Raw genomic sequence first — 24,891 nt, forward strand, 5'->3', positions numbered from 1 at the left:
AAAATAATCTAAGATATTAGTGATAGAAATCAAACTGTCAAAAACTATTATAAGAAATTTGTAAATTTGAATTCGTTTCCGTGGTTGGCATTGGATTGATAGAATGACAGAAATAATCGAAACAATACGAACTCCGATAAAAATGCACAAGTTAGAGGTACCTGCACACGTCACGTGATAGCCAGCTGATTCTCTGTCGAGAGCAATCTGGAGTTCGATCTCCAAGCAGTGTTCGACCTGTAGGTTATTTGTGTACGAGCTCTTGACTAGTCAACAGCATACTGACATCGCTCCAACATTGTGATTCGAAGATACAACTACAATACTCATTGTGAGATAACTCTATCGCGAAAAGTTGTGGAACATGTCCGTGTGGGAAGCGGGCGTACGGCGGAGTCCACGGCATAGAGGCAGAGCCAGAGGCTCCAACTCAAATGCTAAACTTCGTCGCATTCATTCCACTAATGAAGTTGAAGAAACTCTCCGAGAGGAAGAGAAGGAGAGGGCCAGTCAACCCGATCAACCGTACGTGCCATTCACGGTGTTCTAAGTTTCGTTGCAATCATTTATCATGTAATAGACGCTAACGTTACCCGTATATGTTACAGGTCTCTGTGTGTTTTCATATACAAATTACAACCGAGACTTCTACCGTCTTTGGTCACATGAGCTCCATGAGTGCTCATTGCCGACTCAGATAAAAACTGAGACCATGGATGTAAAAAATTTTTACATCCATGCTCAGACTCAGATAAAAACATTGGCTCGGAACACGTACTTCCGCTAGGTTTTGACCGCTCCCTTCGTTTATGCTTAAATCATTATCTTTTCCTAATATTTGTGTTTTTTTAAATTAATGTAAGCAATGTTAAATTGAAGTCATTATTTTAGTCATGATTTTTAGTTAAAAACTTTTACATATTGACTAGTAATGAAATACACAAACAGATTTCTAGCATTTGGACTGTCACTCATTAAACCCTGACATCTGCTTCATATTTAATATCGTTAAGTTAAAATGCTGATGATTTACTTATATGTTCGTTATTTCCATTTGACATCAATTTGACATTTTATTGAAATCAAAGAAATGTGTACGCCAAGTGCAAAATAGGCCAACTTTCTCAAAAACATTTGAATCTCACACTTGTCTTCTGTCATCTGTCAATAAAATGCTATTGACTTTGCCAATTTATTTATTTATTCATTTATTTTCAGATGTCATCAGCATCAAGATGCACTACTCAGTTCAGCCAGTGGCTGGACAAACTATCGGGGCATCCTCAACCTCTGTGTTGTTCTCCTGGTAAGCATAGTGTCAGAGTTGTTAGCTAATCAACTCCTTCACACTGCCAAAAACACAGTTTAATACATTTATCTTCCTTTGGCAATATACGCTGTAGTTGAAGCCTGCTGCGCTTGCTGAATTTGGTGTGAAAACAAAATTTTGACGGACCATTTTCTTCTCATATGATATTTCACCTCATGTATCTGAATATTAGGTTAATTGCGAAATCGTTTATGAAAGTCTAGTTTTGATTGACCATCAAACCATATGGAACTAGGTGAAACAGATGGTTTTGTGTGTTTCACATGTAAACACATCTCATTGTAACTGAGTTGACTCTAAGATGTGGAACATACATGGATGTGTGTGCAAATCTATTTTAATTAAGAATCTTCGCCTCTCTCTCTCTACATATATATATATATATATATATATATATATATATATATATATATATATATATATATTTACACAGACACATAAACTGATTAAAATTCCATTTTGAATCAAATGCAAATCAGAATCATAGAGGTGATGAAAGCTATTTACCTGTACTACACCTTAAAATGTGCATAACTATTATAAGTGAATCACTCAAGAGAGCAAGGTACAAATTATTTGAATGGAAGATGATGTCATTCGCTGGAAGTGATTAGACATGCTGATTATCATCATTGTTATCACAGATGAACATTAAGGTGTGGAAAAGAGTTGGTAGCCACTCCTTTGTAACAAAGGATATTAATAGGAAGTAAAATGAGAAAAAAAAAGGAAGATGGATGCTATTGTTGTATTTAATAAAAAAACAAATGAATGTCATTGTATTATTTAATATACATGACACAGTTTTGTGGACAAGGTTAATCCTGTAGTGGAACAACCTTGCTAATCTTCACAAAGAAAGATAGTCAACAGCCAGTTGATGAGGTTAGATAAGGTCAAGGGGCAACAGATAGGAGGTGTAATTGGTGACGATTGTGAAATCACTGCTACTTTGACTAAATGAGTTCAATGAAATTTGGACACAACCAGTGGATGAGTAAGTCAAGTCAATCAATAAATTGATGAAAGCTGATCTATGACAACCAGCAAAAAAGAGGATCACTGCTTGATGCATGATCAGCGGTACTTTGTTATGTGTGTCTTGTTAGGATTTTCAGTCATGTTGGCAGTATGTGTTTGCCAGTCTGTTTACCTGGCTTTGAATCTCAAACTTTAACAGCTTGCTTTGATATAACTTCACTGTTTTGCTTCAGAATGATTACATTCAGAAACATTTTCTGAATTTAAGCGCTATGTCAGAACTTTAACAAAATGCTTGACCAAGCAGATTGGTGATTTTCATGTCATTTAAATTTATATAATACTATCTGAAAACAACATCAAATATTACATGAAAATCCCATGAAGTATCAGTATTGAAGATAATACATTGAGACTAAATATACTGAATAAGTCTGATGTGAGAGAATTTAATTTCTTTGTACATATCTTTGATCAGTAATATTGCAATGATTGGGGAGATTGGTGAACAGTTTCACAATGTCTCTGCTATTGTTGTGTAGGTTGTAGATGTACCAAGAACTGCCGTATATAGTATAGGAAACTCATTAAAACTCTGCTAATACTGACTTATTCCTGTTTCATTGCAGGCCATGGCCAACACAAGATTGGTTTTGGAAAATCTTCTCAAGTACGTTTGCTTATTAAGTTATCCCAGGTTTATGAAATGAAGACGATTTGTAATGAAATTCTTGTTGGATAAATGACTTAAAATTTATTCCTACAAAAGAAAAACAATCTACATGTAAATAGTTAACACTTCTTCAAAAATGTACAAATTACCGAGTTGTGTACCGGTAGAGACATGAAAATATGTGAAAAGTCACCTTTGAAGTCACAACTTATTTCTATCTGAAAAGAATTGCTGTTGTTTTGCAGACTTGCTTCCTCTGTTGACAAATTATCAGTGGCAGGGTCTTTGACCAGACAAACCCAATACAAAGAATCCAAGGGTCATAACCTTGTTTCTTTCACTGGAAAGGTTCGATGTCTTGCCAGATAAAACTGACCAGAAACCAAAATTTGTGTAAATAATTTGTCCCTTGTGCAACGTTTTTGTCGATATTTAAGAATTAAGTATATGGACTTAGGGATATTTTATGTTTTGTCAGGAGTATGTACATCAAGACTTTAGAAGGTCACAAAGTCTATGTGAAGAAGATTTTAAGAAATTAACAAATTACAGTTGTATCACTTTTTCAGGTATGGCATTCTGATTGACCCATTCAAGATCCTGTCTGTCTTTGGTGCCTATGATATCTATAGCTGGCCAAATGCACTCTTAGTGATGTGTAAGTTACCAATAATGACATTTTACTAAGTGGTATGGTGTTAGATCTGAGAACTTTACACATTCTAATTTTATTTTGTGTAATTTCTTTTTGTGCAGTAATGCAAACCTCATTGTTTTGTGATACATTTAATGTAATTCAGATACAAAAACACAGAGTTAGTGTGCATTTTGTTATGATGTAAAAAGTAAAGAAAATATTATGTTATGATTTTTTGAAGCAATGCACATCATGTACTTACAGGCAGGGACGATTCAGAATTTACTTCCAGGGGGGGGGGGTGGAGGATTTTCTATTTTCTGGTGATTTTTTTCCATGGCCCCCCCCTAGTAAATTATAGAAAAAATCTATGGCCCCCCCTCATCTTTGCTGGTTTTTTTCCATGGCCCCCCCCTAATATATACATGCATGCTCATACACTATAGACATATCCAGTCTAACAAGTTGCAGGAACTGTAGTGGACATTTAATCGATGATATAACAAATCATTTCAGGGTATGTGACTATAAAAAGAATGATTTGCAGGGACTGCAAGTTGCACACTTTTGGAAAGGGTAGCAATAAACATATCTGGTTGTAAATTTCTGAAGAAAAGTTAATTACTAAATATGAATACTTTTTTCGTTATGTCTCACTGATACATATGATGCACACAAAGACAAGCAAAGATGTCAGTTAGAAATGGTGAACAGAAAATCAGAGGAGCAGATAATTGGCAAAGTGATATATATCTTGAAGTTTAATGATACATCATTTGCAGATATCCAATATTTCTGGAAAGTGAGATGTACATGCACAAGTTCAGCATACATTTTCATTTGATGATGCTGAATATTTGCAGACTCACGGTGAAAGTTTTAAACATTAGGAATTAAAATTGGTGAAAGCCAACTTGTTTTTACTTTTTCTCTTTTTTTCTAATTTAGTTGTCATAAAACCAAGTAGCTGCCACTGAAAGCAACAATGCTGAGGAATATTTTAGAACATTTCTTGAACAAAACACCTTATCAAAAACATGAATTCACATGTTATTCTGCTCATTCCATTAACATCCAATGTTCATATTAAAATGCAGATAACCCTGTGTAAGTCAAAGTTCACATTTTGTCAGCAGTATTTTTCAAAATTGACAGAGCATTCATATTTTCAATTTTTTTTAACAAACTTTAATTTTAAAATAGTCATGATGCGCATGTTTTCAGATGACACGAAACAATACATGCTAATTTTTTTTTTTGCCTTTTCTGCCAGCCGCCACTGAGAAATATTTAATTATACATATCAGAATGAATGGGACACAAAAGTATTAGCATCTATACACAATGTTAAGCCTATCCACATTTCTCCTAGCCACATACACACTGAGATCACTTCTTGGACTACAGCAAATTTCTTGTGTACACAATATTTCAACAATCCGACACCATAGCATTGATGCAGTGCCACATGATCTTCTGGATGCACATACAGGATTATTGGAATATCAACCCTTTTGTAAATTTTTCACCGTATATTTTTGACAGTAACTTGTTAAGGAAAGGGAACAAGTTCCATCTGTTTTGGGCAACGAAAGGATATTTGTTTTTATGAATGACCATGACAAAGACAATTTACATGTTAGACAGATGGTATGTTTTGACCATCTCAGTTGCTGATGGCTTTGATTTGAAGTGTTGAATTTGTAGAACTTCTTCAACTGTAGAAAATTTTTCAATACACAGAACACCATTGTAAAAACATGGTTGAAACTTCTGACACCATAATATTAATGTATGCTACTTTCTGAATGCTCACAGTTTTTTTCAAAGCTATATTTCTCATCAAAGATGACAAGGAAACCCCCTCATACCATATATTTTCAAAAAGTAGAGAATCTAAAGTTTAGTATGGTAGCAGTAGTGTACTCAAGGATGAAGTGGGTGTATATTTAGGGTAAAAAACCTCAATTTGGTATTAATGATAAAAATTAAGTCATAAACTAGACAGTTTTCTGAAATGTAATATTTCACTTGAAAGGAGAGTATATGTAGAAAAAAACAACTATTTTATTTGGCATTATCCATCCTCATTTTAAAATTGTAGGGTTTAAAGACTGACACTCTAATAATTGATTTAAATCATGATCAGCAAAATTAAAATGCCTCCTATTAAAAATGTAAGAGCTTTATTGCCGAACAAAACCAATTGATAGTTGTTTTATTACATAGCATTTAAAAAACATAATGTGAAAATTTCAGTAAATTTGACCCAGCCGGAGTGGAGTTAAATTCTTTGGAAATTTTCAAATGGGAGGAAAAAGAAGCCAAGAAATCGGGTGATTTGCATACATTTGCGTAAATTAACACTTCTTTATCACACAACTTTCAACTGCTTTACAAGCTACAATGTAAACCCAACCTTAAAAAGACATTTGCTGTAATTTTTAGCATTTGTTCAATGTTCATCTCTGTGTATCAGCATTTGTTTGTTATTCTATCACTACATAGAACACCAAATGCTGTATTTAGCAACATACCAATGTGAACATAAATGACCATTGTTATTGTTGACAAATGAATTCTAGTCTGGACTTGATCCAAGATCTCTTTTCGTCAAAAACAACCCTGACTGTTCACTGTATGGTTTGTGTCGACATGCTATTAAAATACTGGACATTTCATGACGGTTCAGGGAGGAGAACAAGATAGTACAGTAGATGCATAAAACAAACCACTGTGAATATTACCGAATTTAGCAGCTAAAGGAGTCAACTAAACATGTTGAGTTTATCTGTCACCCAGGTAGCGTCTATGGTTCTCTTTTGTAGAGATCAGAAATTCTGGGCAAATATTGAATTGATGTTTTTTTTTCCTTGGCCCCCCCCTAAAAGATTGTGGTATTTTTGTCTGGCCCCCCCTAAATTTTCTTGGGTAAAATGGGTGCCCCCCTGAAAATCCTCCAACCCCCCCCCCCCCCCCCCCCCCCCCGGAAGTAAATTCTGAATCGTCCCTTACAGGCATGGAACATGTTGACCTTGAGAAGGTCAAAAGTTCACGTCCATGAACACACATGGCTGTTGTGGTGATTGTAGTCAATTTGTCAAGTCTCCTTCAAGTTCTTGTACATTCCCATTATGAATTGCAATCTTTGTCAAGTTTTCTTCAAGTTCATGTGTTTTGCCAGTATGAATTACAACTTTTTTCCTTTACATTGGTCTAGTTAAATTTCATACTTGTTAACATGTATTCATACTCCATATTTCATTATGTGTTGTATATGCTAATTAGGATTTGTTTACTCTGAACATGTCAGGATACACTTTCTATAAATACATACATACATACATACATACATACATAACACTGTATTACATTACATGAAGATTGTTCTTAATCTTTCATTTTCTATTTCTTTTGTAGTTTCCAACATATTCATATTGGCTGCCTTTATCATTGAAATCCTGCTGTCAAAGGTAAGTCATAATTTAGTAATTCACAGCCCACTACTGATAACCAATATGACGCTTGAGAAATCTACCAATATGACACATGTCATATTTATATGATTTGATCACTTGCATTATACATTTATCACAAATTTTGAATTTTAAGAAAAGTTTAGCAGACAAGTTTAAGGGTTTCATAAACCTTCCTGATCATTTTCATTGCACATAAATATTTTTCTAATTTTTGATATGGTTCTACAATCTTCCTCAGCTACATAACTCCCAACACTGGTGATTGGCCAGCTGTGTGACCTTTGACACCATGATATGACATTGACCCTTTCATTTTCAGGAGACACTATCAGAAGGCCTGAGTAAATTTCTGCATTTCTTGAACTGTGCTGCCATTCTGATCTTTCCAGTTGCTGTGATTACTCAGATTAAACCAAACGCAAGTAAGATCTCTAGATTTATAGTTTTCATTGTGCAATGAAACAGCTATGATTAAAAGGTACAGCTTGAATACCATGCTCATCGGTGCACTTTCTGCATGTTTCCATCTACATAATACTACTGTCCATGTAGATTTAGTCTGTCAATATTGTAACTTAGTGCAACAACAGTACTATACAACACTTTGATTAGTGAGTTTTATGGAAGATGTAGGTGTTTATTTTTCAAAATAAGTATACAACAAATTTTGTAGTTGAAGCCAAAGAATTGGCAGACGTAACTGAAGTCAAGCATAATCTCAGTTAGTGATTGTTAGTTTCAGAATTATAATACAACTGATGTTAATTTAAACCTGTTTCAGTTGGAGCCTTTGTTGCTCTTGGAATCTACTCCATTCTGTTTCTGAAGCTGATTTCATATGCTATGGTCAACAAATGGTGCCGTGATAAAGTGCAGGAAGAAAGGGACGTCCGAAAACGACCCCTGAACCGCAGAATCCGAGCCAAGTCCGAAGGTAAGCAAAATGTGTAATGTTCTCTGGCATATCTTGTGATGATTAGTTGTGTTTATTTTCTATTAAAAGCAGGAATTTTAAATCTTAGAAACTTGGACTGGGATCTAGCTCATACAGACCAACAGTTTGCTTTAAGACAATGTTACCGCTTTGAAAGGAATGACAGGGAATAACACTCTCCCAGTTTAATTGGAAAACTGCTGGTTTTATTCAGTAAAACCTTCATGGATGTAGTGATGTGGTTCTTTCTGAAATGATCTGTTTATGGCATTGGTCGTATTTTGATTCAATTTTTGTTATCTAATTTGTATAAAGCACATATTTTGTTGGGTTCTGAATGTGGAAACTTCATAAACAGCACCCTATCCAAATATACTCTAGTTTGCATGCTAATGCTTTATTTAACTTTTATTTAAAATAGCCCAGCAATAGTGCACATGCTTGCTTCTTTGAGTATTACATCTACTGCATTATGTGTTTTGCGTCTGTGAACAAGCTTTGATCTTCAGCTAGAGGACTTGTTGGAATGATTGTAAATGTTGCATTTTATTTCTCAACTTCTGACAGAAACTTCACCTTGAAATTCTTTCTTTAACACTCAAAGGAAAGAGACATGGTTTTTAACTCCTTTGTATTGTAGGTGGCATCACCATGGCCAATGGCAGCATTGACACAGGAAGCAGATTTGTCCAGTACCCTGATAACTTGAACCTTGCCGGTAAGATTCTCTGCTTTTGATTCATAATTTCTGTAATTCCCATTTCACCGAGTTAAAATAGGTCAAGGACAATCAATTGCAAATAGCATTTGCAGATTTCGGGAAGCAGTGTCAAGATTTATTAACTGAGAACTGATTAAAAGTAGCACTTACTGATTTCCAGGATCAGTGTCAAGATGTTTTCTTTAGAATTAAAAGGAAAACCAAAGTTGAGTTTTTTTAATTCAGTGACCAAAGAAGTATGTGTATAATTTAGAAATTGTTTGAAAGTTACAGTAATGATCAAATATTTTCTGTTCTAACTATTAATTATGTCTTTTTTTTTCAGACCTTTACTATTTCATGCTTGCACCAACATTGTGTTATGAACTGAACTTTCCAAGATCTGAACGAATCCGAAAGAGGTTTTTGATCCGTAGAATCATTGAAATGGTGAGAAATATTACCAGTTGGTGATGTTGTCTTTCCACCACATTTATTAACATTTTAATGTTGGCATGAATTTTGAAATATCAGCCCATAAATTTGACAGCAAACTCAGTAGACAAAAATAGAGTTTTGTCTATTCTGTTGATTTCATGATCTAACTTATCATCCTTTGCATTAATTTCCAGCTGTTCCTTGCTGAAGTCATGCTTGGATTGATTCAACAGGTAAAAACACATGAAATAGTAACACTTTACCAGCTTCTGAGAAGTTAAATTAGATATACACCTTTCACAGTTTGCTTCTCATGCGACAACCACAGTTTTCTAGTCCAGCAATAAAATTCTGTTTTTGTATTGTTCAATATTTGATGGATTTCACTTCAATATTGAAACTGTAAGTCAAATATTTGAAACCTGTATCTGTAACTTATGGAGTTTTACGGCACAATAAATTTTCATATTCAGTTGCATGGAGTCCTTTGACCTTTGACCATCATTACACCACTGTTTTATGTAAATACCTGGAAAACCTGACATGAAAAGATTATTTTTATAAAATATATGTCATGATTATTCAAGTCACACAATATACAAAGTCCAGTGGTGAAAAAAACTGAATTCATGTGGAATAATTGCGGTGAACATTGACTTCTGTATTACTTACTCTGTGCAAATTATTTTGTGATCCAATGTACCTCAGGGCTGTCTTATACGCTATATCTATAACTGTTACTTGTAAAATGCAATTTCAAAAGTTGTGTGATAAGAACAATATTGACAAAATACCAAGATTTATGTCCAATACATTATATACATAGGTAATAGCCTTGACTCAACACCTCTGACATAAATACTGGTATTTTTGAATAAACTTCCATCATTAAGATAATGCCATATTCTGTGAAAGTATTATCTTATTGTATCTAAATTGTAGGAATATTTTCTGTAACTGGCCAAGTAATTTTTGTCACTTTATACTGTCTATATATGCACTGACTTTCTATTGGTGTATTTTTGTATTTGTCTCACAGTGGATTGTACCTACAGTGGCAAATTCAATGAAACCCTTCTCGGTAGGTTCTATTTTGAACTCAGTAAGAACATTTTTCAACATTTTATCGAAATTTACCCTAATAATTTTATGAGAAGGATACTCAAAGTAAGTTTCGATTTCATGATGCCTGTCTTGTCCAGGGATACTCTGAAATCAAGAACATGATGGAGATGTGAAAAGTTGTTTAAGAATGTCAAAGCAAAAATATTGTACAAAAATCTCTCAAGAAATGCACATTTCACTTCTTTCTGGAGATGACTTAAAAATACCTTTTTACTTCAGGAAATGGATTTCTCAAGATGCTTGGAACGGATTATGAAACTGGCTGTGAGTATCAAAAAAAAATTCTAGTGCTTCATGATTTGTAAGCTTGATTGTTGAAGAACAAGTCAAGAACAAGTTTTTCTACTGAATGCTTCCAATCATTGATATAATATTAAGGCAAAGCAAGATGTATAAGCAAACAACGTACAGGTATTTCCTATCAAGTATCATAAATGTATTAAAAGCGGCCAGCCTGACCACTATGCTTAATTGAAAAAGTCAGTTCCTTTGCATTTACCATATTAACCTCACATACTTGATGCTTTGGAAGGCATAAAATTTGCTTCTGTAGTGTTTCAAATGAGAAGTATGAGGATTTTATTTTGATAAGTGATAAATGAACGTGGTGATTCAGAGATAGGAACAAACACAAACCGAGTAATCCAAGCAGTTTTGACTGGGTGTGTTACTTTGTGAGTTCAAATCCTATGAAAATTTTACTGAGATTATCAAGATACACTGTATGTCATGTACCTCAGAAATCTAAATGATTTTTTTAACCATTCTGGCAGCATGAATTTTCATGTATATCATTTCATTTTGAATTGTTACAGGTACCCAACCACTTCATCTGGCTGATTTTCTTCTACTGGTATTTCCATTCTTGTCTGAATGTGGTTGGTGAAATCTTGCGCTTTGGTGACCGACAGTTCTACAGAGACTGGTGGTGCGTATTCCATTTATTTCAGTACAGGTGATATCACTGATAAATGAACTATATAAAAATGATACTTTGTAGTTTGTTGTACAGGAAATAAGTTGATGTTCAAAAATGAAAAGTCTTTCTTTGGTTTTGTACCAATAATTCTACTCTACATTTTACACAATAAATAGTTATGAAAACAAAAGAGAATACAGTATTAAGCTTCAAAAACATCAGAATTGGATGCTGTTTTTCAAAGTCTAAATACTAAGGCAGGGTTACTTTCTCTCCCTCTCATCCTTTTGCAAGAATTTTTATGTTTGTCTGTGTTTTGACTTAATATATTCCTTTATTTCCAGGAATTCAGAAACTATCACATACTTCTGGCAAAATTGGAATATCCCAGTCCACAAATGGAGTCACAGGTAAGAACAGCAATTCTGCAAGCCATAGTTGTGTATCTACTCCACCATTCTGGACAAAAGGTCAAGTTCAGTCAAATTCTGTTTAGAATCTGCAGAATTGTGTGTGAGGCAGTAACATGCATAGGTTAAACTGTCATTAGAATTGGCCAAGCATAGTAGAAAGTCATTGAGACTGATTAAGCTCCATGTTGTTGAGTTAAAACTTGCGAAAGCCAACTACGATGTCGTAGTGACACAGGAACTCGTCTCTGGTGATTCTTATGCCAAAACATTACACTTTGCTTGGTTAATTATCAAGATATGGCTTCTTTGTGGCGCAACAAGAGAGATTACACATCATGTCAATTCTTAATAAGTTAGCAACTGTATGCTGCTTGGTTAGACATGCATTCTTTAGATCAGTACCATGGCAACAATGATACAGCAGTGGAATGCTGATACAACATTTCAGTAAATTTCCATCAAATAGACTATGATCTTTTCACGGTAACATTTGTAGCTGTTGGTGAGTTTAGTGATTTATCACAGTGGAGGGACTGTTGATAACATCATTGTGTCTTCATGAACCATTAAAAGTTGTAATCAATAATAGCTCATAGAAGTTTACATCTAAAATTTGTAGTTAAATAAACAACTTTCAGTTAGCTTCTTGTCAGAATAAAGTGTCTGTGGAAATATTTAATGTCATTTAACATTGAATGGAGTGAGCTTAAATGTCTTGCATTTTGTACAACTACTCCATCAATATCACTTTGACTGTCTCTCTATTGCTCTATCATATATTCTGATTTTTCTATTGAAATTCAAAGAGAAAATATGCAATATGATAGTGTAATATAATAATATAGAAGATTTTATGCTGATCAGTACATTATCAGTCAACTCTATATTTATTTTTATTTTATTTGTTTATTTCAGGCACTTGTACAAACCAATGTTGTCATATGGATTTGGAAAATTCACAGCAAAAGTGGTTGTTTTTCTGGTTTCTGCATTCTTCCATGAGGTGAGTGCAAAATTCGTCAAAAACTGTAATTGTAAGGGCATAAACATTTGAGTCAGTACCAGTACACACATGTACTTGTAAGATACTTCTACCATACTACAGTGTAAAGTGTATCGGGCGGGAAGTTGTTGCAGAACCATTCCAAAGGATCAAAATAGTTACCCACAATTCTCACATTGTATTTCATGAAATAAAACATTTCTAATACCACTATTATATCTTGTCATGTGTAAATTGTACAAAACTTCTTCAGCTCACGTCAACAAAATATATATGAATTATAAACAACGGAAAGTCATGCTAGGTTGACAAGTATGGCTTGAGTAATAGAAATGCCAGATATTTGAATATCAGCAGTAAAAATCTGAATAAACCCTCTAAATTTTTGCGGTATTTTATTTTTATTTTTGAAGTGATTGTAATTATGGTACAATACTTTATATGGCAAATGTATTATTATTTCAAAGGGAAGGAGTTTGACCAAAAATGACCGAAATATGTCAAGATACAAAATTGCTTATATGACCATAATTTGAACAAATAATGGCAAATGGACAAACGATGATGGGTAAGCTGTGTGTTGCTGACAGCAGAGCTATAGAGACTGGTTTTGAGATTTACATAGAGTACCTTACATGATCTTCATGTACTCCTCTGATATTCATGTGTTGTTTCTTTTCTCTCTTTGCAGTACCTTGTGAGTGTACCCCTGCAAATGTGGAGATGCTGGGCATTCTTTGGCATGTTGTCACAGGTAAGGGAACCTTTCTGAGTTTGAAAGTGTTGGGGCATTGATTTCCTAAATCTAAGTGTTGCAGTCTGAAGTGCAACAATATCCTCAGACCTGGCGTAAATACATACCGTGTCTTTAGATGGCAGTACAGATGTATCAGATAATAATGTGATGCGAAATGTTTGTACAGAAACTTTTTAACTAGATGAAAATCATACTGTCTTATTTTGTGATGTACAAAATACTTCATTTTTCAACACAATTTAGCAAAATGTAATCTTCCTCCTTCATGTCGGGGCTTTGTATCTGTTTTTTCTAAAGAAAAGTAGTTGGAATAAACGGTTACATGGATAAAGCGATCAATGATGTCACACTCTTCTTTCTCTCTTGGTTGATTAGAGAGGTCTCAGTTTTTAGAGTGTTGTAAACATTCCAACACCATTATTAATTAAATTGAATACCATAATTTTCAATATTGAGACTAATTCATCGATGCCAACACTAAGGCAGTAACTTTCTTTTCACCATTTTCACTGTAGGTTCCACTGGCTTATGCAGTTCACTGGGTCAATGGTTTCTCACCAATGTACAGCAATATGTGTGTATGGTTGTCTGTTATCATTGGTCAACCCATTGCCATTATGATGTATGTCCATGACTATGTGCTGCAGAATGCATTGGAAGCTGGTGCTGCAACCACTTAATACATCAGTCACCATGACAACTGCATACTCTGACTGCTATACTGAGTCAGACATTTTTATATTCAAGTAGTATTTTTTATAAAAACAAAAACTTTAAAAAAAAGGCAACAAAAATTGTGGACATAGTGATCTGGCAGAGGTATTTGGTGTTTTGAATGTAAAGCTTTCTCATCAATGAAGACTTATGTCAAGTTAGAAGATATAAGAATATCTTGAACCTGCAAAACAAGATGACATCAGGACATACCAGCTGTGACAGCTATCTTATCAATGGAGTTATCATTTGTGAAAGAAGACTTTCATTAGACACATTCTCAGTATTCTAGCAGAGGAATACAGAATACAGTGTGTTAGTTACACAGAAAACTAGTGTCATTGTCCTCACATCGGGAAGAGGAATGCAGTCTATCATTTGAAAAAAATCTGTCTCAGTATGGAATCAAAGCATACCAGTGTGAATGGAATATTTCATAATGTGGAGAATGATCTGAAAGAGGAACGTTTGCACCACTTCTACTTCAGCATGGAAGGACATGTTTTATGAAGGCTTACATCATTGTGTATGGCAACCATTTGAAAGTGATACCATGGTTCATCGTCAACAGTGTATTAACATTCAGAGGCAATCGTGTCAGAGGAAAGTACAACTTACTGTCACATTCATCTCTGAAACTCTTCATGTATATGACTCTCAACAAAGAAGACTATATAAATGAACCGTTTACAGAAATGTACATGTTTAATCAACAGCTGTATAAGAAATATCACAATGGACACTGAGAAATATCACCCATGGAAGCTGAGAAATATCACAAGTCGAGACTGTGAAATATCACCAATGGAAACTGTAAATATCACAAGTCGAGACTGTGAAATATCACCAATGGAAACTGTAAATATCACGAGTAGAGACTGTGAAATATCACAAATTTAAGCTGAGAAATATCACGAGTAGAGACTGTGAAATATCACCAATGGAAACTGTAAATATCACGAGTAGAGACTGTGAAATATCACCAATGGAAACTGTAAATATCAGAGTAGAGACTGTGAAGTATCACAGTGGAAACTGAGAAATATCACCCATGGAAGCTGAGAAATATCACCAATGAAAGATCTATTCGGAAAGAACATTGCCAAATTTTCAGTACTATGAATATTACATGTGTACCATTGTTTCTTATCAAATCATTGAAACTTGAAATAAAAACCACCATCCTCAAACTCAGTTATTGATCAATCTTGATGGATAGAATAACATCCTACCACAGTAAGGTGCCAGCATTTGTCACTGATCCATTATGCAATGGCGAGAGAGAGAAAGGGGGAGGGGGATGCTATGTGTATTAGAAGTATGTGTGGTAGACAGGAGATCATTCACAGATTTAGCAAAACATTGAGTCACAGTCTCTACTAGTCATCAAGATTTTATGATGCATTTGTGATAAATCTGGATCACTTTGTCAAACTTACTCTTGAACTTAGATATGTAACTTATGCTGCAAAGATTAGATCAATGCATTGCTTCGACTAGTTATGCATTGTTATAGTGCAATTCACAACAAAACTTTATTTCAGGTAATTAGGGTCAGTAAATCGCTGAATACCTATAGAAATCAGGTTATTTGCAGAGAGCAAAATTATTTTTACATACTATAAAAATATTACCAATATTATATATAAAGAAGAAATTGGTTGAAATGAACTCAATGTTTTGTCAACTGGTTATATTGGGTCGTAAAAATTATGTGTGTTACAAGGCTGTACAGCAGTTTTCAGGCTTGCAGTGAGCAGTTATTCTGGAATTCAAACAAAGTACATGTAAATTGTTTCTTTTCCAAAAGTGTTGATGTCACAAATAATAACATTTCACTCTCAGTACCTTTGCACTTTTCAGTGGATGAAAACTTGACCCATGAACCATATATGTCATTTTCTCTAAAATTGTAGACCAATGCATGTTTTGTTGTGTCAAAGTATGGATTAAAAAAGCTGCCTATGTCCATATGTTTAGTATATATGCATATATTTATTATGAATATTTTAGCAACATATTTCAGTCATTATTAATGCCATGACAGATCTATGAGGACATGCCAAGATGTCTGCAACTGGCACATTTCAGTTCAAGTGTTGTTTTCAACTATGCCAGTAATGGGTCTCTGCGCCCCCCTGGCTAACTGCATGTAAATTGTACTTTTTTTTGAAAGAGAACCTGTATTGTTTGGAAACTAGCTTTTCAAATCAAATGTATAATTAATAATTTTGAAAATTTTACATTTGATACAAACAGCACTTAAATGTTGTACAAATTAGTTCCAGGTTTTTCTCAGTAATGCATTCAGACTGAATACTGCAAAACGTGTCTTTGTAGCTTAGTGTTCTTTTTTTAGTGAATTTCACCAAGTCTATCAATTTGCTTACAGATGCCAGTAATTTTAACTTTTCCCTGTATTACCATAGTTAATATATCTTTTTAATTAAATTGAAAACTTGCTAAATGCAGTGAAAATCTGAACACCCTAAAAAAATTATTCAATTTAGCACTAAGCTATTTGAAGTGTTGTACTGTATGATAATATTGATCTGGACTATATTCTGCATACTTTTGCCAAAGTGAAAAAGAAAATAAGTTTTTGTCAATGAAAACTTTTGTCGGAGGAACTCGTGACATGACCGTACTCAAACAAAGCACTGTTAGTTTTCTCTGTCTTTTTAGATCTGAATTTGTCAGTGGTTTCCAATAATAGAATGTATGCTGAATTCATTGTTGTAGTTGTCCATTTTAATTCATTGTTGTAGTGGTCCATTCTTTGCTTTCCTTTGAAGTCTACCATGATGAAAATTGCCAACCCATGGTTATTCACTGTGTTATCAAATTCATTATGTAAATGGAATACATTGACAAAACACCCAGATACTGTCAGCAGGAAATGCATAAGAATAGAATATTATTATTATTCTTTTGGTTAATACATGCGTGAAACCACACTCTATGTGAAAACTAGTGGAAGCATGTTGTGTGAATTTAGGTCATATTCCTTCATAAACTTTAATTCAATTCAATTCAATTCAATTCAATAGAACTTTATTTATCCCAAACACGGGCAATTAAAAAGCGTGGCTCAAATACAACATCAAAAATATATAATACAAATTTACAAAATGGTAGGAGACGCAGGACTATACAAAAAACAGTTTAGGAATCATTTAAAAGCCACACAGCGGTTGGAATGAATGACAATGATTAGCTGGTGAACAGGGTTGTAGACATGGGGCAATAATGTTGTGCATGGCTTGTTCTAGATTTTTTGGATACTTTTACCATGAAAATCTGTGATGAACTTTCACGGTGCCATCAATTCTGGTCTTTCCAGACTAATGAATGCTAATAAACTCGTACACAAACTTGTAGTGGCATGTACCAGGTTACAATAGGTTGAATCTTAAAAACTCACCATGTACAAACAAAGGAAGTCGGGATATACAGGGTTTGAATGAGTTTTTATTATAAATACCGAAGGATTTTTCACAGTGGCAGGAAAACAGAAGCACAATAGAAACAAGAATGATCGATGTGACTGACAAAAGTTTATTCCCCAAATCAGATGAACTTGTACATGATACAGTACTATACTATACATAGAGCCAGATTTTAATTTTGTTTTGAGAAGTTTGGCCCATGTAACAAATTCATGAGACAGAAGTAAACATATAGTATTTACACTATTTTCATCAGATTAAGTAATGAATGCTGAATTGGCAACTTGGATTCATTGCATTTGAAGGAAAATTAAATGTTTTACAGTTAATTTTATCACATTTGATCATTAATCATGATAATACACTGGGTATTTCCAGGTAGACATTTAAATTTATTCAAAAAGAGGTCAGTTTCTAGAAATTATTACATTTTCTGGTCATATGCAAAATTGTTTTTGTCTGGTGAACAAATCAGTACTCTGTAAAATATTTACAATCATGGTTGGAAGTAATAGTTCAGCAGCCTGTATTAATTGTTCCTTTGTGAATACACAAAAATATGTCAGCTATATCCTGTATTATTCCATAGACTAAAGTCTATGATTATTCTTGATACAATAGTGTATTTTGCAGAGATTGAATTCAATGATGTATTTGACAGATTAAATTCAATGGTGTATTTGCAAAAATTTAATTTCATCAGTGTCTGAATATTATGTGCATGAGGTACATACATCATCATAAAGGGACAATGGTTAATGCTGCTCATTGGCAAGTCTCTTCTATTGTATCAGAAAGAAATTTAAAACTTGTTGCAGTTTTTGTGGCATTAGTCTAAAGTCACATCATACTCTACAATTTTCATTTTCACAATCTGACTATCCTGGTTTGTTATGATTCAAATCTTTACAGCTCAAACCTTGTAACATAGAAATATTTCTGTTATCAAATTTCAGCACCTTAATCCTCTTTTTACCAGGCTTCATAGACAAACCACAGAAATAACTATGACTTGGGAAAACTAGGATTAATTTATGTATGATATGAAAATAAAGCAGTGACTTAGTACCAAATACTTGACTGTTTATTTCAAAACTTGCTACCAGTATAACTACTTTCGTAATTATCTTTTTGACTCTAGCCCCTCTGTTTGGTTTGGGTACATCATGGGTATTGGATTTGTGTATATGGGTGTTGGATTGGGTACAGGGGTACTGGGTACACAAGTATTGGGTACAGGGAACTGTACTGTGTTGTTCCCTGCCCTTGTATTATTGCTTTGATTTGATTTGCCATTCAAAAAAAAAAGATTTAAGTTGCTGGATTGTCTCCCTCAACAAAACTGCTTGCTTACAGCAAGACTGTTTATATACCGAATTGGGTATTAACAGGAAAGAAACATAATTTGGAACTTTTGCACGGAATTTATAATTGCTCAAAACAGGTATTATGAAAACAACTGCACATGTTTACAGTTCAGTCAGACTTCATCTCATAAAATCACGCCAGCATCTTTTTCACAAGCATATTGGAAATAGGAGTGCGCAGTTAGTTGTGAGATGCTAGATTCTCAAAGGAAAAGACCAAATCTTGTAAGACTTGTACCAGAAATAAGAATAGGTCTTTGCTGTTTCTCTGTAACTGATGTGTGATATTCACAACCCAGCTTGTGTTTGCAAGAGATGTTTTGACAGTGTCACTGGTCGATATGCTGCCAGGGCCAAACTGGATAAACTCAAGAGAAATATTAAATCGCACAACATTGTCCTGCCTTGTGTTTTGCTATGACCAGATTTACCAATCCTGAACGCTTTTCCAGTATGTCCATACAGTAAATCAAAGACTTCTTGTATAATGTGTATCCTGGTTGGCAAAATTACAAAGACATCCTCCAACCTGTCCTCTTGCCTGTTGCTTGGCTTTTTTTTCCCCTCACATGTATAAACACAAACAACTACCTAGATGAAATCCCTGATTTGTTTTTAGTGAGTCACCAAACTGCCAAAATGATCTACCGGTATATGCTTTTTAATACGAATGAACATTTTGCCTATGAACTTTTTCCCAGTTTTAATACACAGCTGAATATTTGAAGGCCCCTAAAAATCTAGGGGGATACCATAGTTTTACTAACTGAACCTGCTACACCATACCATGCCAAGTACTGGGCAAAAATATCTACAGATTTGGAGATAGAGAGGTGATACTGCCTGGCAGGATTAGGGTTAAAGTCCCTTAAGGGACTGGTCAGTTTCTTCAGCCTGGGGGGGGGCCGGTGGATTCATGGGGGGGGTCACCGTGTTTTTGACTTTGGTGATAGGGGGGGTCACCGTGTTTTTGAAATGCCCAATAGGGGGGGTCAGTGTGTTTTTGAATTTTGAAACAGGCTCATCATTGCCTAAAATGCTAGTGTCAGCCACAAATTTCATCATTCAGTTGTATTTTTCGGCGCGCCCTTCGGGCGCGTAACTTTAATAATCAGTCATATTTTTCAGCACGCCCAACTTTAACATATCAAGCATACATACATCAGAGATATCTGTATGTTCAATATTTTTCAGCGTGCTCTTCAAGCTCATTACTTTAATACTAGTATATCAGACATTTTTCAGCATGCCCTTCAGGTGCATGACTTTAATATACAAGGCATATATATCAGAGATATCAGGATGTTTCACATTTTTCGGCGCGCGCCCTTCGGGCGCAATACTTCAATAAATCAGAGATATCTTGATGTTTGCTGAGTGAAAGTGTACCATTATGAAATCTGCATTTCATATGAAAAGGATGACAAATTCATGATACTTTTCTGTTCTCTCTATGAGAATTCAGTATGAGAAAGCAACATACACAATATTTCACAATATATTGGGGGGGGGGGGGGGGGGGGCGGGGTCACCCTGTTTTTGAAATTTGGAATAGGGGGGGTCACCCTGTTTTCAAAAATTGGAATAGGGGGGGTCAGCCACTTTTTGACGTCGGCAAAAAATAATCCACCGGCCCCCCCCAGGCCGAAGAAACTGACCAGTCCCTAATGCCAAGTTGTAACAGCAGCAGCATTACTTTGAACTCTTTCTTGGAACTCTTCTTTAACCTCCTTGAGTATTTCTGGTGATGTGATCACATCAATGGCTGCCATGGCCATGGCTTTGCTAGCACTGAGTACACATTCATGGGCAAGCTCTGTTCCCGCGATTTGCGTGAACTCCGCTGAGTGATTGGCAACGGAATGGTTTCCACTTTCCTTAGGAATGATGCTGAAAGTTGGCAGGATGCTTGGAACAACATGTGATACATTGCCCATATCAGTGGAGCCAACAGGTAAACTGAGTTCAACAGGATCTGTCACAAACTCCATTCCGAGCCGCTCGGCATGTTTCTGATAAAGCATAGCTAGTCTGTCATTGCTACACAGGTTGGAATACGGTGTTTCTGAGAATTCCCATTGTAGTTCACAACCAGTGGCCTTTGCTGCAGCAACAAAAGCAGCGTTTGCTTTCTGTTGTAGAATTATCATATCCTGATGGTCTCTAGCTCTCAAATAGAATCTCATCTCTGTTTCTTCTGGAATGATATTTGGTTTTATGCCACCTTTAGAAATAATACCTGAAGTAAAATTTTTGAAAAAGTTATTACTGGCATCTCCCCATGCAAAAATGCAAAGACACAAATTTGTAGGTCTACAGGCACATACGATTATGGAAATGAAAAATATTTGTGAAATCATACATTTTGCTGATCCAGCCCTATGTTTATGCCTGCAAAATTTCTTCAAATGGTACAAATGCAATGCAAATATGAAATTAGCAGGAAAATGTCCATCTTTCCAATGAATAAACGACCAATCATTAGCTGTGGATAAGTTTTATCCCATGCAATTTTTACAATGAAAGTTGAATTACAGAGATTTAACTTTTAGAGATTTTTGTAAGCAGCAATCACATCATGACTTTTGCAAGTAAACAATGATTACTTTGATCAAAGGAAATCTACCATCTTTCAACATTTTTTGAAAGAATTGTCTTCTGCTGTATGACGTATCAGCAGTGTTTTTTAGTAGGCTTTGCTGTCTTGTTTGTTCTCATAATGTTTGTAGAATTACTCTTTTCTTCACTTTGGGATCCTTGTACTATTTTTGTACGATTCTGTGCAATTGTTGTGTCAATGATGTCATAGTTATTGTTATTCTCAAATCCATGAACAGTGACAACTGTCTTGTAACTGCTTTTGAATCTGAGATTTCAAACTGTTGGCTTACCATGTATCCTCATTGATGACTTCAGTTGCTGTCTCAATGCTGAGATGTTGTTATAGCAAAGAACAGCAGCATCCAAAGCGTTTCTACCTTCCCAGGGCTGTGCACACGCATGGGCAGCTTTGCCAATATATCGCAGTTTTAATCGCATGATTGTTAACATGGTTGGTTTGGCAATGTTAACTTTATATGGCTGTACCATCATGGCAATATCAACATCTTGGAACAATCCCTGACTTATAGCTTCCACTTTACATCCATTTCCCTCTTGGTCTGGTGTTCCAAGAATGGTGATCTGAAAAATTGGAATACATTCCAAATGGAAGTCAGCGAGAATTACGACACTATAACAATTAAAGTGTCCATTACTTGCCTTCCATCTGATACGTTATTTCAAAACAAAAGCATAACTCTTCTTCCTTTGAAATGCATTGTTAATTGTGTGCACAAAGACATATAATAATATTGGCCATGTTTACGTAAGGAGATACAAAATCCAGATGGCAGGTAATGTAAAATACACGAAGTATTTACAACAACGATACTCTAAGTCTTTAACATTGATAAAATTACGGAATATATTTGATTGGAGACCTAACCTGTTAAAATCATCCTAAGCTTTGCTTTCTAATGATTTTTACTGCAGTTTGATACCAAATATACTTTACCATATATGCTTATTAAAAATCACCACACTATGTACTCAAAATTTGTGTAGGTGTAAAATGGCCAAAAGTAAGAAAATCTTATCAAAATATTTTGTTCATTTCAACATAATCTAAATATGTTTCGGGACGTAAGGGACGTAGCTCTACAGTGAGGTAGTCGGTGAGTTTTGGTTTTTGCGACCTACGTACCTCACTGGTGTCGAGGTCGCAAACACCAAAACTCACCGACCGCCTCACAGTAGAGCTTTTGCAGCTACCGTCAGTACCGGTAGTAAAACCCTATGTTGTTCTGTTTACCTTTGCTTCGTTTCCATTCAACTCTAATACTGATTTCAATGCTGATCCAACAGCAACGGCTGATTCCGCTATCAAGTTGTGCCCTGACGCGTGACCCAGTTCTGGAAGGGCGTCATATTCGCAGAGGATGCAAATATGTGTAAACTTGCCCTTTACTTCACTTTCGAGAGATTGAATTTGAGGGCTGTACGTCGCCCGGAAGCCGGTTCCCTTGATGAAATTTTCTTCCACGGAGAAACCACGCTCCTTCAAATAGCGAGTCAAAATATTGTGCGCATGGTGTTCTTCTAGTCCAAGTTCAGGGTGACTCCATATTTCATGATTGAGACTAAAAAGCTGTTGCTTATCCGATTCAATCGTTTCGCAAGCGCGCTCGTACAGAGCTGTGGCTGCCATGCCATGTGCATCTGTTTTAGGAAAGCTCCCGTTGCGTGCGCATCTATCAGCTGATCTGCCCTGTGACGTCATGTGGTTCGGTGTGTCAGGGTGTACGTGCGTACCGTACCAGGAGGAAAAGCGATAAGGGACGATTCAGAATTTACTTCCGGGGGGGGGTGGAGGATTTTCTATTTTCTGGGTGATTTTTTTCCATGGCCCCCCCTAGTAAATTATAGAAAAAATCTATGGCCCCCCCTCATCTTTGCTGTTTTTTTTCCATGCCCCCCCCTAATATATACATGCATGCTCATACACTATAGACATATCCAGTCTAACAAGTTGCAGGAACTGTAGTGGACATTTAATCGATGATATAACAAATCATTTCAGGGTATGTGACTATAAAAGAATGATTTGCAGGGACTGCAAGTTGCACACTTTTGGAAAGGGTAGCAATAAACATATCTGGTTGTAAATTTCTGAAGAAAAGTTAATTACTAAATATGAATACTTTTTTCGTTATGTCTCACTGATACATATGATGCACACAAAGACAAGCAAAGATGTCAGTTAGAAATGGTGAACAGAAAATCAGAGGAGCAGATAATTGGCAAAGTGATATATATCTTGAAGTTTAATGATACATCATTTGCAGATATCCAGATACTTCTGGAAAGTGAGATGTACATGCACAAGTTCAGCATACATTTTCATTTGATGATGCTGAATATTTGCAGACTCACGGTGAAAGTTTTAAACATTAGGAATTAAAATTGGTGAACTTGTTTTTACTTTTCTCTTTTTTTCTAATTTAGTTGTCATAAAACCAAGTAGCTGCCACTGAAAGCAACAATGCTGAGGAATATTTTAGAACATTTCTTGAACAAAACACCTTATCCAAAACATGAATTCACATGTTATTCTGCTCATTCCATTAACAATCCAATGTTCATATTAAAATGCACATAACCCTTTGTAAGTCAAAATTCACATTTTGTCAGTATTTTTCAAAATTGACAGAGCATTCATATTTCAAATTTTTTTAACAAACTTTAATTTTAAAATAGTCATGATGCGCATGTTTTCAGATGACACGAAACAATACATGCTAATTTGTTTTTTTGCCTTTTCTGCCAGCCGCCACTGAGAAATATTTAATTATACATATCAGAATGAATGGGACACAAAAGTATTAGCATCTATACACAATGTGTAAGCCTATCCACATTTCTCCTAGCCTCATACACACTGAGATCACTTCTTGGACTACAGCAAATTTCTTGTGTACACAATATTTCAACAATCCGACACCATAGCATTGATGCAGTGCCACATAATCTTCTGGATGCACATACAGGATTATTGGAAAATCAACCTTTTGTAAATTTTTCACCATATATTTTTGAATGTAATACATAATATTTTTATTTTCAACATTAAAACCTATTCGTTGAAAAGCACCTTGAAGATGAGACGGCCATAAATTTATTTTCAAAAAAGTTTATAGTAGATGTAAGCACTGTAAAAAGTTATGTAGAACATTTAAAAAATTTAGAAAGGGTAAAATTGATGAGAATGAAACATAGAAAAAAGGAGCAGAAAAGAAGAGTAGCAGTAGCAGTAGTTTACTCAAAGGATGAAGTGGGTGTATATTTGGGGTAAAAAACCTCAATTTTTGTATTAATGATAAAAATTAATGTAAGTCGAAAACTAGGCAGTATTTTCTGAAATGTAATATTTC

The 24,891-nt window shown here is 35.0% G+C and overlaps 2 protein-coding genes across 3 annotated transcripts; one reads left to right on the plus strand and one right to left on the minus strand.

Annotated features, from left to right (window-relative positions):
- The first annotated feature begins 153 nt into the window (after window positions 1–153).
- On the plus strand, window positions 154–18,625 carry LOC139148489 (diacylglycerol O-acyltransferase 1-like). Its single transcript, XM_070719964.1, has 17 exons — window positions 154–525; window positions 1,219–1,306; window positions 2,941–2,981; window positions 3,554–3,642; window positions 7,042–7,094; window positions 7,420–7,522; window positions 7,882–8,034; window positions 8,675–8,752; window positions 9,081–9,184; window positions 9,367–9,405; window positions 10,212–10,253; window positions 10,517–10,561; window positions 11,113–11,225; window positions 11,561–11,626; window positions 12,545–12,632; window positions 13,324–13,386; window positions 13,905–18,625. The coding sequence occupies exons 1-17, from the start codon at window positions 365–367 to the stop codon at window positions 14,067–14,069; spliced, it is 1,491 nt and encodes a 496-aa protein (XP_070576065.1). The 5' UTR covers window positions 154–364; the 3' UTR covers window positions 14,070–18,625.
- On the minus strand, window positions 17,555–23,271 carry LOC139148490 (xaa-Arg dipeptidase-like). Of its 2 annotated transcripts, XM_070719965.1 has the most exons (4): window positions 22,773–23,271; window positions 21,811–22,102; window positions 20,591–21,158; window positions 17,555–19,795 (listed from the first exon to the last, which is right to left on the minus strand). In XM_070719965.1, the coding sequence occupies exons 1-4, from the start codon at window positions 23,238–23,240 to the stop codon at window positions 19,660–19,662; spliced, it is 1,464 nt and encodes a 487-aa protein (XP_070576066.1). In that variant the 5' UTR covers window positions 23,241–23,271; the 3' UTR covers window positions 17,555–19,659. The 2 variants fall into 2 exon arrangements, with proteins under 2 accessions (XP_070576066.1, XP_070576067.1); XM_070719966.1 differs by lacking the exon at window positions 17,555–19,795 and having other exon boundaries at window positions 20,456–21,158.
- Between the last annotated feature and the right edge of the window lie 1,620 nt (window positions 23,272–24,891).

Source organism: Ptychodera flava, chromosome 13 (assembly GCF_041260155.1).
Source record: "Ptychodera flava strain L36383 chromosome 13, AS_Pfla_20210202, whole genome shotgun sequence".
Taxonomy (NCBI): domain Eukaryota; kingdom Metazoa; phylum Hemichordata; class Enteropneusta; family Ptychoderidae; genus Ptychodera; species Ptychodera flava.